At 35.4% G+C, this 14,447-nt stretch overlaps 1 protein-coding gene across 1 annotated transcript in view; it reads right to left on the bottom strand.

The window, feature by feature from the left end:
• Rab10 (RAS oncogene family member Rab10) overlaps positions 1-13,984 on the bottom strand; it is a 30,425-nt gene extending 16,441 nt beyond the window's left edge. Inside the window, exons 1-4 of the mRNA XM_081745181.1 lie at positions 13,742-13,984; positions 10,063-10,123; positions 6,809-6,947; positions 2,977-3,066 (exon numbers count right to left, since the gene is read on the bottom strand). Coding sequence (XP_081601307.1) covers positions 2,977-3,066; positions 6,809-6,947; positions 10,063-10,123; positions 13,742-13,868 — 417 coding nt within the window. The 5' untranslated portion in view covers positions 13,869-13,984. The remainder of the gene's footprint in view (positions 1-2,976; positions 3,067-6,808; positions 6,948-10,062; positions 10,124-13,741) is intronic.
• Between the last annotated feature and the right edge of the window lie 463 nt (positions 13,985-14,447).

Genomic DNA, 14,447 nt, shown 5'->3' with positions numbered 1-14,447 from the left:
CCCAAGTCTCCCGATTTGACACCCTGTGAGTTTTAGTTTTAGGAAATGAAATGAAATCTTTGAGTTTTACGTCCCACGGTTATGCCGGTTAGGCTAAAGGAGACGGTGATGATGAGTAATGAATGAAAATGGTGGAATGAAGAAAGTGGGAGGAAACGGGAGAACCCCGAGAAAACCCACGCACACGGTGTTTGTCCACCACAAAGTTCACTTGGCGGGGGCTGGGATCGAATCCGCGACCCCAAGCACCAGAGGTGAACGCTCTACCACTGAGCCACCGCGGCCCCTTCAAAACATAGGAGTATTGAGGAAAAATCAAAGAACTTGCAGGACCTGAAAGCTAAGATTAATGAAGTGATCCATGACGTTTCTGACGACGCCAGACGGAATAGCATTCACGGTTTCGCTGGAGGTTACAGGAATATATGGATGTCAACGGAGCCCAGCTGGAGGTATAGCGATGACGGCGGCGGTGTATCTATGGATGATGATACAAAATGTAAGTCTCAATAAAGATCTTCATATATATTTCACTGAAATATCATTAAAAAAAAGTTATGGGCATTTGTTTTACGGCAAGGACTTTATAACAGACCTGTATTTAACAATGTACTTTATACAGCGCTACACAGAATATAACTTGAACCAGACATCATGTACACAGTTTCCGTATAGCGTCTTTAAGCAAAAACGAGAGGGGAAATGCTGAGTGGGATTGGTGGCAATGGAGCCCAAATTTTTAAATGGAACTCCGTATTTCTTCAGGGATGGTTGCCAGGTGCTTTTCGTAAGCAGTCACAGCACTTGGCTCAAATAGATGGTCACGAATTTTCGTTCCTTGTGGGGAGTCACATGGAGCTAAATCAGAACTGTACGGGAGTGGAACAAAGTTTTTACTCTTGGCTCAAATCAGAAACGCTGTTTTTTGTCCAATAGTGTGTGTGTGCAGATGCATTGTCACGGTGCAAGAGGAGGTCGCGCCGATGGCAGAACTGACTTTGGAGGATTCCTCCTCACCTGCCGATGGCAGAACTTTGTCTTTCTGCGATGAGCTTTTGTAAGTCAAAACTTTTCTGCAGGAATTATGTAGAAGGAACACTTGTGATTGTTAAAAATACACTTTACGCGACGTAAAAAACAGTTCAAACTATATTTATGCGAGTCGTCCGTGTATTTAAGACATCTACACATAGCAGGCTTGTTTTTATACTTTTCTGTTGGCTATTTTTTTTTTTCTGGCAATTTTTCCGCACAGGCGCGGCAAATTTTCTGCGATCATATCGCAGATCGCGGCATGTTCTGCTATGGGGCCTCACCGCTTCGAACAATTTGGGAAATCATTTTGTCATGTAACATCTTGCCGTCACTGCTTTTTGTTCTTCCAGCAAAACTATCACGATAAGGCCACTGGGTTAGAACAAAAGCAAATCATTTTCTTCCCAACGCTCCGAGATTTCTTGACTTTTTTGAGCAGATACGTACCAGGGAAAATTCAAACTGATGACTGTCGCTTCGTTTCTAGATTGTACTGGTATATCCACCTTTCATAACTTGATGATGTTAAAAATGCTTTTTGACGGCGCCCCGTCGAATCTAACCAACATTTCACGGCACCAATCCATTCACGTCCTTTTCTGTTCATCCGTGAGTAGGTGTGGGATCCAACGCCTGCAGGGTTTCCTATTATTAAGTTTTCCATGTAGGATTCCTCTAACTGCTGCCGATCCAATGTTGAGTGAGTTCTGGATCTGGGCATAAGTGTACATGGTGTACAGGCAAAATCATTGCACGAAAATGTTCTCTCTTCACGTCCATTGTTGTTGGACGCGCAACGGCAAATGTTTCCATTACAGAGGACGTCCTAACAATCGTATGTTGATCCTTTTTCAAATTTAACGTACTTTTTAACTAAACACCATTCAAACAATAATCAAAGTTTCAACGAACTGCAATAACTCATTGTTGCCCATTCTCAAAACTTTCAGTGTTCCTCGTATTTTGTCAATACCAGTTGTTTATTTACTTGCCCCCAGTAGATTGAAATTACTATATTTTTAAGCTACGTAACAATTGAATCAGTGAATGGAAAAACGCACAATATTTTAAAAATAAAGTAGAAAATTTTGTGATATCAATTTCTGTGAAACTAAATATACAATCTCATTAAATTGTTGGAATTTTGGGAAATGAAAGGTCCTAATATGCAGTACAAGTGCTCCATACAAATATTTTTGTATAAATATCGCTTATTTTCGGCAAGCGATTGTATATCGCTTATTTGCTTTTCGTTCTCCAAGAGTAAGATGTTCCTTTTTCCACTTATCGATTCAACTGATATCTGTAAATTTAACGTTAGCGCACAATTTAATCACTAAAAACCTGTTAATTTTTGTTTCGGTTGATTGGATATGATGAAGTCCATGTTTAAGAAGATTTCGCTGGAAAAGATTCTTAGATAACAAAAATTAACAGGTTTTCAGTAATTGAAGTTGTGCAGTAACGTTAACTTACACACATCAATTGTACATAGCTTGTGAATAGAGTACTTTATACCTACTGGAGCAAGCAGATAAATAACTAGTATCGACAAAGTATACTGGGCAATGGCCTTGTGGTCCTTACCAAAAATGTCCGAGAGAAGTATCTGAAATATTGGAAGGAACATTATTTACGTGGAGAGTCAATTAATTATTATTTACTGTTAATTTCAGGCAGGCATATTGTCGCATATTGTCTGAGTTTCTGTCCTACAGAAAGTTATCAATATAGTACTTTGCAATCGTTTCACACAAAACACTTAGTATTCCCTCGCAACTCAAGCGACTGTAACTGAGACATAAGAAAAATATATATCCTCTTCAGCGTTTAGAAACAACTATTCAGGCTACTTATTACCTTAAAAACAGTGCGAAACTCTCGCCTAACTTGCCTACTCTTATCATCTTTACTATTATATCTAAGAGACAGATCACTTACAGCTTCTCCCCTTTCTTTGCTAACCACTCGCTTGTCTTCCATATCGTTTTTGTTACCCAAAATCATCTTTTCAACATCTTCATTAGCATGCTGAAAGAAAAAAGAATGACTATCATTATACTACTCAGCAAGGCATCGGCTTCTTAAAACGGCAGAAATATTTAGATCACGGCAACGCAATTAACATGGTTAGGTGTGCAACAAAATCTCTAGAGGAGTATCGAGCGTATGGAACACATTATAACACCTCAAATTATTCACCTACCTATTCCTTAGTCAATCCTTTCTCGATATTTCGATTATGACACACACACATTCATCCTCAGGAATATTCAAGTCTTTTTTCCACATGACATTCACATTGTTTTATTGTCTTAACAGTGGTAGTTAATGAATACCGGCAATTAATAAATTTTATCGATACTTATGCTGGCTTATCTTTTCTGATATGTTATAGATTGCTCTTATTTTAGTATATAACAATATATGTATGTAACCCTAGGTTATTACTAAATTAAGTTGGTACATTAACATCAGGGCTACATACATACAGTATTAATAAGAGCAATCTAAAATACATTGCGAAAGGTAAGCGAACATAAGTATCGATAAAATTTACGATCACTGTTGAGATACAATAAATCAATCAATGTGAAGATCATGTTGTGAAAAAGGAATGGCGTAGTCCTGAGGATGAATGTCAGACTGTCACACTCGAAATATTGGACGATTTACTGAGATATATATATATATATATATATATATATATATATATATATATTTTTACCTTATATTCTGGAAATGACAATATCATAACAGACAGGTTCACTGGTTCCTTTTCTATGCATTTTCCTATGTTATACTACCAACTAAGAGACGGTGTAATGGGCTCTTTTCCTCTGTAAAAACCCATGCTTAAATATATAAGGTTGCACTAATACTCATCTACTTCTTGCAGATACAATTTCACAGAAGAAAACCGTTCTTTTGTTTCCCAACGAAATAAATTCCTGAAGAGGCTTGTAACAGTTTTCCATACAACAGAGTTCTTTTATATTTTTAATTAACATTTTACAAGTGTACATTGAACTTATTTTCTCTTTATAAAATTTTGTTTAAGCATGAGCTTATACGGATGAAAAAAAAAAAAAAAAACGCATTACATCATTTCTTAGTAGAGTAATGAAGGGAAATACATTGAAAAAGGTGCAAGTGAAACCTTGAAGCTGTTTGTTATGACATTGTTGTCTCCAGGATGTAAGGTAAGAAATGTTTCCTGCTAGATATCATCGCTGCGCCTCGAAGAATCGCTGTGTGTTAAAACCACAACTTTTCAGAAGACGCAAAAAACATTCTAAACTCTTAAAATTTTGCCAGATATACGCTAACACTTGAAAAATATAATAAAATTGGTCCTGCGTATATTATGCAGTGGGCATTGTTGTATCTTGCTTCAACAATATTATGTTACTAGTTTTGTGTCTATTGCGCCTTTGTAAGCACATAGAGTATTTGTATACTTAATCAATACGTACATGATGAGGACCTAAAGCCTTTAATTTCAATCAATTATTTTTTCATTGTTGTGGCGAAACAATTGAATATTCACTTCTCACATTATATAGGACGCTACCTGACAGCTTTCAGGTTTATTTGCACCTCATAATTCATTTTCGACAAAAATGTCACATGCGGTTCTTCGAGGCGCAGCGACGATATTCAATATGTTTCCTACAGCTCCCATATAAGTAAATGTATTTGAAAATCTACTGATTCAAGCTATTCTAAGAAACGTAACTCCTCATACCTCAATTTCCTTCCTTTAATCATTTCCTTTAAAGGAAGAAAATAAAAGTACAGAGTAAGTCACGTTCACATTTTTAAAAAAGTCTGTAACTTCAAGATGGTGTACCGGAACCAGTCTTTTGAAGACACCACTTGTACAATCCGCGGCAAAAAACCTGCAACATGAGGATGTAAGTTTATTGTGAAACTACGCCTAACAGCACAGGGAATGAATATAACGTCTAAGTGGAACGAATCATGCCAGGATAAACCTCGGCCTCCTCCCGTGCACACTTATTTTGGAGCAAAAGGCTTCGTCATTTCACAATAAACTTATATGGTCATGTTGCAGGTTTTTTGCCGCGAATTGTACACCCTTCAAGCGTTCAGAGGACACAGTGCCTTACGATGCAATAAAATTAGTTTTCGATAAAATCGCTGGTCAACAATCAAAAATTCAAAATGAAATATCTGAAAGTATAGTATTAATATAAATTCTACAAATTAAAAAGAATTAAACAACTATAAAAAATAAGAGAGGTTGCGAAAAGCCTAAAACAACAGATAAAATACGTAACATATAACTACAAAATAACTTTAGTTAAAAAAAAAAAAAAGAGCAATAATAGAAACATGAAGAGGAAAAAGCTAAAAACAAAAAATCTAAAAGCATATTAAATACTCCAATCTCACGAATAAAAAGAGAAAATGATCACTTAAAATCCTATTCCCAAAATTTCAATACGATTTTTAAGCCATCTTCCACGGTCTCTGAAGTCTGAGTACTCTGAACATTCTATTAGGATATGCCGAATACTCAGTGCGACGATGCAGTCTTCTTAATACAGACGGATAGAAATCAGTGAGATGGGCATGCACGATATACAAGAGCGCCAGAGTTTTTCAGGTAAGTACTTATTTAATGCATGTAACAAAACTTTTGCTGGTTAGTTGATTTCGAGTTCATCGTCCCGTTCAACACCGAGGTTATGTGAAACGTGAACCTAGAGCTTAACGAGGGATTCAACCCACTAGGAGTCCAAATCTGGATCTCTCATTCCCAAGGCGCGCACGCTACCCTTACTGCCACGAGGAAGTTTACATAGAATTTTTGCGTTTGGGTCTTCGGACTACATTTGCAAAATTCACAAAATACTTGAAACATTACCTAATCTGTATATACAAAAATGAAAGTGACTATGTGATTTTTCACTTCTTGAACAACCCGGTCGATCTCGATCAAATTTTTAACGTAGATGAGGTTCGGGCCTGGGAGTGATGTTATTTCACTTTGACAGTGCAACTTACAAGTAGAGGAAGGGGAGGGGTGTGTATAATATAAATGACCGATATTAGTGCCGAATCCATAGTTTTCGGGGTCGCTGTGATAAACAGTGACACTTCCGATGCCGTTTAAATCCAAATTCAGCCCCGCAACTTGGAGGAGGGAGAGAGAACCCTTTGCTTCTCACATGGCCAACTTTGTGTGTCAATGACTCGAGTTGGAAATCCCGAAAATTTGTGTGTTCTGGTTGACGAATGCAAGACAAAAAACATTGTCTATATCAGAGAACGCTTCAGAATAGTAAAAAGTGAGTGACTAACAGAAGATATTAGTAATTTTTCTTATTTTAATCCAGCGCAACGGATAATTGACGTTACTGTCATTATATTCAAAGTTACTGTGGAACGTGTGGAATTTAAAAATGAAAATTTTAATTTAATGCCCTACAGTTACACCCTTCAGGGTATGATTATCAAAGAAATTGTTGAAATGAAGATGTGGAAAAAAATGGAAGAACTACGAGACAACTCACGGACACTATGTGGTCGAACACAAATTCACAAGACTTGGGATCGAACCATGGACCCCTGGCACCAGAGCTCTGCGCTCTACCACTGAGCCACCGTGTTCCACACGTATAATTTGTGGTTCGTTCTAAAGATTTACATTCTAAATCCTTCCGGTATCATCAAATTTTGATAATTATTTTATTGTCAACAGAAATATATATATATATACCGTAGAATCTAAGTAGCCACTTACCTCATCAATGTTCCGTAGCCATTTAACAATATTTTCAAAACTTCTTTCATTTGTTATATCATACACTAACATAATTCCCATTGCACCTCTGTAATAGGATGTAGTTATTGTGTGGAATCTCTCTTGACCAGCTGTATCCCTGCAATCGAAGATAGAAACAGGATCTTAAAGAATACGAAAATAAACTCACCGTGTAAGGTACACAGACACAATATATATATATATATATATATATATATATATATATATAGTTATAGTTTCATTGTTACCGAATATTTGGCGCCCCATACATATTCAATACGTGGAAGTAAAAACATATTTACAATCACTGAAGCAAAAAAGCCCCATATAACCAATTTCTGGCTTTAATGTTGAACGGCTCAAATGAAAAAAATCATATGAAAATTACTGAGCCAAATAATAATAATAAACTAGAAAAAACTTGACATTAAACAAAAAAAAAAAAAAAGAAAGAAAGAAAAACCCGTGATACATCAAACCAGTTTTTCTATGTTGATGCAGTTTTCAAAATTAACCGTTTTGCTTTCATACAACTACTCTTAGTTTTATAAACTAGGAATAGGTTTGGTGATTTTTAGGCGAAAAAACAGGAAGTTCTAAATTTTGAGAGAAGAAACACTTAATAACCAAAGCACCACCTAGCAACAAGTTATACTTTTTAAACGACCCTACAGTTTCGTCAGATAACCTCCGTCATTGTCAAGAGTGCCAGAGGACCTTCCGCGTAAACATATTATTAACTTTTATCTATGAAGAAAATAGAAAATTTGGTCCAAAAGAAAAACAACGACAAAAAATGTATTTCTGAAATAAAAACTAATCACTTTAACAACAAACTCTTCACGTACAGTGTTCATGGCACATCCCTTTGTGATAGCCTTAATTTATATAAAACAATTACTTTGAAAAACTGACCGCAATGTTATCAGACAAATTGTGTTCTGGAACATTTAAAAACACGCAGCACAGGATTTTGATTATCACTGAATTACACACCTATTCATATCGTTAAGCACCCACAATCAACACCTTCATTTCAGTTGCTTGTAATTGTAATTCCTGAAATTACTTTGCACTTTCTAGTTTTCGGTTCTCCCCTAAAGGCTTGTTCAAGGAGAACGGAAACAATAAAATAGAAACAAATGGACACGGACTCACCGGAACAGAGCAATGCGAAAATCGCCTTGCCTTAGCTGCTAGTCACACATTGAATGCTGATGCACCACACTGTGGAATAGTGGGCTTAATCTATGGTAGCACATATTGATGTCCTTGTTTTGGTGCTAATGTTGTACTTTTTTTTAATTACCGTCTAACGATTCCTTGCTTAATCAATCCTTATCTACCTTAAGCTGTGTATTTTTAAGAAAATTAAAAAAATTTCAAAAACAAGTCTTTCTGTATCATCTTTGGCTACAAATTTTTTGAATCAACAATATTTTATTGTTTCTTTTGAATATCTCAACATAGCGGAACCGACTATTCTGCTTTAGTATCTCTGAGATACTCCCTGACCAATACTTTTTACCATGCTTATATAACCCTCCAAACTATTGCACTTTATCTCGTAGATTCCTGATTTTCCATTGGGGCCGGTCATTGAGCCTGCTATTCCACACTGTTCTGCCGATATGTGACTAAGAAAAGTTGCTTTTCGCACTGCTCTTCCCCAGGAGACCGTTTTTATATCTTTCCTGAAATTTTTATTGAATTTCTTCCTGTTATTTTTCATAAACAAACCAAACGCTAGGAAGTAAAGAAAATGAAATCTTGTAAGTTTTACGTCCCACTGTCATGCTGGCTAGGCTAAAGGAGATGATGATGATGAGGAATGAAATCGTGAAATGAATAGTGGGAGGAAACGGGAGAACCCGGAGAAAACCCATGCACACGGTGTTTGTCCACCACAAAGCTCACTTGGCGCGAGCTGGGATAGAACTAAGGGCCCCATGCACTAACGGTGAATGCTCTACCACTGAGCAACCACTAGGAAGTAAAAGAGTAATTTCAGGAATTACAATTACAAAGTGAGTAAAATGAGCGTAAAAAATCTTTAGCGTGTTAGCATATTGCCCGTAAATAGACACCTTAGTCAAAATGTTAATTAGAATTCTATGTTGTTACTGATTTTCTTAGATACAGAAGAATGAGAGAAAAAATTATTTTCTACATTCAATACCTAATCAATGATCATTTCACTTGACTGTCATAATAAAAAAATGAAAAAGAAAACACTGCAAATAGTGAATTATTAATTTTGATAATGAGAGAAAATTTGACGCATTCGCGCAAGACGAACGAAAACGAATCCGCTTGTAAATTAAGCGTAGACAATCCATCTCGTGGAACTTTCCTTCTTGTTACCGTAGCAAACTAGCTTGCTTTCTTCCTCGCGTATTTCTTCCGTTTTAATATGAACACATTCTAGACGGAGCTATCACAACTAGAGGTCTCCCACTGTAATAATCCTCAGATCTCGTTCTCTAACTGTGACTGTTATCATCGACTTGCAAAGTTTCGATACGAGGAAATCTATCGACGGCTCCGGAGCTGGTACTGCGACTTATAGTTAGCCGTTGTAAACCACCTCGTTCATGCATATACCCACCGTCGTTTATGTGCCTGCTCCCTATGGACGACACATCTTCGCTACCGCTTGGACCTCCTTGCTATGCGCCTGCCCTGACTCGGTGAGATAGCATTCGTACTTTTTAGAGATCATCTAGCACAAGTTGGATCGTATTTTATGCACTACAATTTTTATGACACTGTATTTATACTCATCACAGTTAAAAAATAACGAACCGTAATCACTACTAAGCGAGCCAGAGGCACTACCAAGTAATTTGGGGAAGAAACTAATTAATACTCCAGAAAGGAATACGGACTTTGCTGTGATGCCATATGCATTTATTATAATTAAAAACAGGATATATGCTAACACATTTTGTAATGAATCACTTTTACTTACTTGAATATCTAATTCCTGAAAATACATTAAACTCTGAAACTTTCAGCTGTCTCTTGGATTCTTGTTTACAGAGGATAAAAATAGAAAAAAAAATTCTAAATAAACGAAACCAATTGTATTTCCTTAATGTTCTTATTACTCTTTCCTCTTATTTTTTATGCTCCGTTAACAAGTCTCCAGGAATACGCCGAAAAAAATCGAAGTGTAAGATATTTTCAGGAGTCTAAAAACAGGAAACTTATTAAAAAGTAGCTTCTCTCACCATATTTGTAATTTTATCTTCTTTCCTCGTAATTCTACAGTTTTAATCTTGAAGTCAATTCCTGGAAAACGAAAACAATAAAAATAATTAATGGAAAGGATTCTTTCAGATATCTTATATACAAACCTGAATGTAAATCTGTCCACCATACAAGTAGAAGCTGTTTAAAAGTTTGAAAATGAAATGAAATCTTTTTAAGTTTAACGTCCCACTATTATGACTTTCAGGCTAAGGAAGACAGATGATGAAGACAAGTGAATGATGATGGAAGAGTCGGTAGAATGAGAATGTGGGAGTAATCCGAGGATCGGACCAGGGATCCCACACACCCGAGATAAGCGCTCTACCAGTGAGCAACTGTGCCCACATACGTTCAACAATTTCAAATGAATTTTGGAACATTGCTAGTACCTATCTCAAAACGGCCTCTTACAATGCCACTTGGATTAGTATGCTTCTCCTAAGAGTGGAGGAGAAAGTACAAAATTTATGGGGGGGAAAAATCAAAGGGGCTCCTGAAGTTAGAGCAGAGTTTCCCAACCGGTGTGCCGTGGATGGGCCGCTGGTGTGCCGCGAGTAAATCGAAACAAAATTATTAATTCTATAGCAATTAAACTGCAGGACATAGGGAAAAATGTATATTTGTATTTCCCATTACTATGAACCTCTAATATGAATCTAGAGTTTTAAGTTTCATACCGCGTTGCTTTTCTGTACATTTTTAATATTGAAAAAGGTATTTGTTATCATTGTTATGACGTTATGACCATTATTGCTTCTTTATTGTTGCAGACTATTTCGTAACTTCAAATTTTAAAATATTCAACCCTTTCGACAAAACAAACATGCATACGAATTACCTACATTTGTGTTTTAAAAGTAAAAGAGATTTGTTTGTTCGTTCGTTATTTAGTGATCTTCCTTGTTTGTGAAAGTTTGGATGCAGTTTTCGAAAAAGAAAGCGTATTTTTAAAAACCTAAGTACAATATTTCATTGCAATTGTTTTCTATTTTTAAATTAAAATGAAAAATAAGCATAATAATTTACCATGGTGGAAAATCAATGATCGAGCTTTCTTCTCTATGAAGAGATCAGTAATCACAGAAAAAGATACCATGGTATTTTATATTTAAATATAATTCAATCTATGAGTGTGCCACGAGAATTCAAGTTACACCCTTAGTGTGCCGCAATTTGAAAAAGGTTGGGAAACGCTGAGTTAGAGAGATGAAACTCAGTATATAAAGTCATTAAATATAATGGGCAAATATCGAAAATACCTTTCACTTATAATTTCATTCAACGCAGGAGTAATGCCCTTTTTATAATTATTTTTGAACCTGCAGTGTGAAATGCAGCGAGATGGTAATGCAACGAGAATTATTTTCACGCCTGTGTGGTTTCTTAATGATTAAAATGTTCATTACAATTAATTCAACACAAGGCAAGTCATGATTTACAGTGTATTATTATTAGTTACATATAAATAATGTTTGTACATTGTGTGTGTGTGTGCTCGGTTTGTTACCGGTAATCTTCCCAGAAGACGTTTCAGCAACCCTTCCCAACACAATAGATGAGCCTAAAAGTGTTTTGGTGTACAGTTTTAAATACACTGGCTGCAATCCCTGAGTTTAAAACTAATAAACAGAACGTAAAATAAATAAATAAATAATAAAAGAAATCGGATCATCGTATCACTAACCTTTCAGTACGCGTTTCTAAAAGTAAAAAAGGAGAGTTAGAGTACATAAGAAGATAGGTTTAATAATAATTTATTCTAGAGTGTAGGTGACACTTCATGGTAATGCAAATGGTAATGTGACACTTCAAATAACGTAAAAAATTCCTCAATGAAAATTAAATGAAATCTTTAAGTTTAACGTCCCACGATTATACCTGTTAGGTTAAGGGAGATGAATAAGTCAAATGAACGATGCTGAAATAATTGGTGGAATGAGAACGTGGAAGGAAAAGGGGAAAACCAACAGACACGAGTTGTCCTCCACTAACTTACTTTGGCCGGGAATCTCCTTAATGAAGTGATTCTAAAGAAAGTAAAAAGTCGATTGCTGAAACGTCTGCGGTAAAGATTAACAAAATGGAGCTCAAGTGAGCATCAACACTATTAATACGTATATGAATCCTATCAGATCATTTAGTTAGTTGTATATCATATAAAACAGCGCGAAATTAACTCCAAGAATTTGAGACACATACGTACGTCGTCAACTAGGATTTTAGTTCCCAACGATCCATCCATCTCCCTGCAAGAATTTCCCAGTAACAAACGACAAAACTAGTTTTATCAAAATTGCCTGTTTAAATGTTATGACCCTTGCACTAAAATGTGCAAGATGCTTCCATTAAAAGTTATTCGATCTATGTGAATGACTAAATCCTGCCGAAGACTAAGGCAAGAGTGGTTTAACAGTACAGGAAAAGCTCTTGGATAAATTCTAATTACGGGGGCCAGAATCTTCTCCGAAGAATTAACACCGTTTTGATAAGTATAGCCTAATTTTGGTTAGGTTAGGTTACATTACGTTGTATTTACATTCATGGTTTGTGTTAGCCCCTCGCAATCAGAATTAACCCCAGCTCTTAACGATGCAATTTTACGGTAAATCCTCAACAATGTCATATTACCATACAAATTACGTATTAAACATGCGCCCGTTGTTATTTTTAACAAATATAAAAATACTACCTTCGGAATAAAGATACATGGTAAATGAATACTACGCTGTCTTACTAAATGGGATGAATGGCATTGACAATTTGTATTTTAAGCATTACTTTTGTACTACGTGTCCAGTACATCTCCACTGAAAATATACTTTTTTACGATATTTTATGTCACCTTTTGGTACAGTATATTACTTTACATCGATATGGTTGATTATTAGGCATTTAATATCGATTGAATGCATTTATTCCTACCCCAATGTCACATTTCTTTGATATACAATACGGAAGAAAATCCTTACTTTTGTCTTTATCTCAGGTTTTATTATGTACCGCGGACTGAGTGATTCTTGCTCACAAGCAAATAAGATACTGATGAATGAGCATTAGTCAGCTATTCCAACAAGCCATAATAATATTCAAATGAAAGGATGGATGTATATGCTTTCCTAAACCTTGCTTTTTACATTTTCATGAGATATATACAACGATTTAAAAATAACTACTGCTTTAGTTATTTGAACCTAGTACTAGTTAAAATAAATAGGCCTACGGACAAGGATGAATTAAATTAAATGAAATCTTAATTCATTTAATGTACAGGTAGTAACAATACTGCTTACACTAAAAATGTTTTATTAGATATTAATTACTGCCACTTCAGTGAATCTGTTCGAAACTACATTTTTATTAGTTTCTTCAGGTGATAAGTTTACCCTTGCCAAGCCCAATCTCAAGGTCTTTCTAGAAGACACTACACTAAACGTCCTACAAACATCATTGTGACTATCTTGTATTTTGATATCATATACTTTCTAGTACAGCAGCTAAAACAGCTTGAATTTTCAGACCATATCTTCAGTAGTACGATGTTTGAATCACACAGAAAACCAATATAATCCTTTTCCGAATAATTAATTTCAAAATCAAGCCGTTCAGAAAAAACACTACAACATGTTGACACCTAATTACTTCTAATGATTTTCTCACCTATGGTTGATATGAATGTAGTCGTGAAGGCATCATCTGAAAATCTAAATAATATACATGTTTTTCCCACGCCGGAATCACCAATAAGCAACAACTTGAATAAAAGATCGTACGTTTTCTTCGCCATTTTCCTTACTCGCAATTACTTGAGTGACGTCACTTCTGGCGTAGTTGTAAGAAACGGAAGAAGATGTCAGTCTACTACAACAAAACAATAGTGAAATGCGACTTTACACCCGGCGCTGAGAAAGGGCGTGGCACTTCAAAATTTAGTAATGGTGATGTCATAGTAGTATGTACTGCAACCATAAATACTTAAATCATATCGGGCATACTAAAATTTAAAAATATTAAAAATTATATAAATAAATATAATGTTTTACAGCATTATTAATTAATACACTGTTAAATACTGTCTTTCAGTAAACATTTGTTGACAAGTGTTTTCTCTAGTCAGTCAATTAGCTCGCAATAAATATTAATTTAGAGTTGAAAATATGAATATAACTTGAAACTAATCTTAGAAAATGATGTGATGGTTTATTGCTTATTTCTCTGTTACAAACACCTGTGTGTCCCTCAAAAAACAAAAACAAAAAAAAGATAAGAAAACGATGAAAAGTTAATTTTATCATGTGTAACTTCAGATAAAAACTTTCCAGTAAAAAAAAAAAAAAAAAACAGAAAAGTAATCTATTTATTTAAA

Source organism: Thermobia domestica, chromosome 18 (assembly GCF_964235325.1).
Source record: "Thermobia domestica chromosome 18, izTheDome1.hap1.1, whole genome shotgun sequence".
In the NCBI taxonomy this organism is placed as follows: domain Eukaryota; kingdom Metazoa; phylum Arthropoda; class Insecta; order Zygentoma; family Lepismatidae; genus Thermobia; species Thermobia domestica.
The sequence above is the reverse complement of the archived record's forward strand: the minus strand, read 5'-3'. Positions and strand labels throughout refer to the sequence as shown.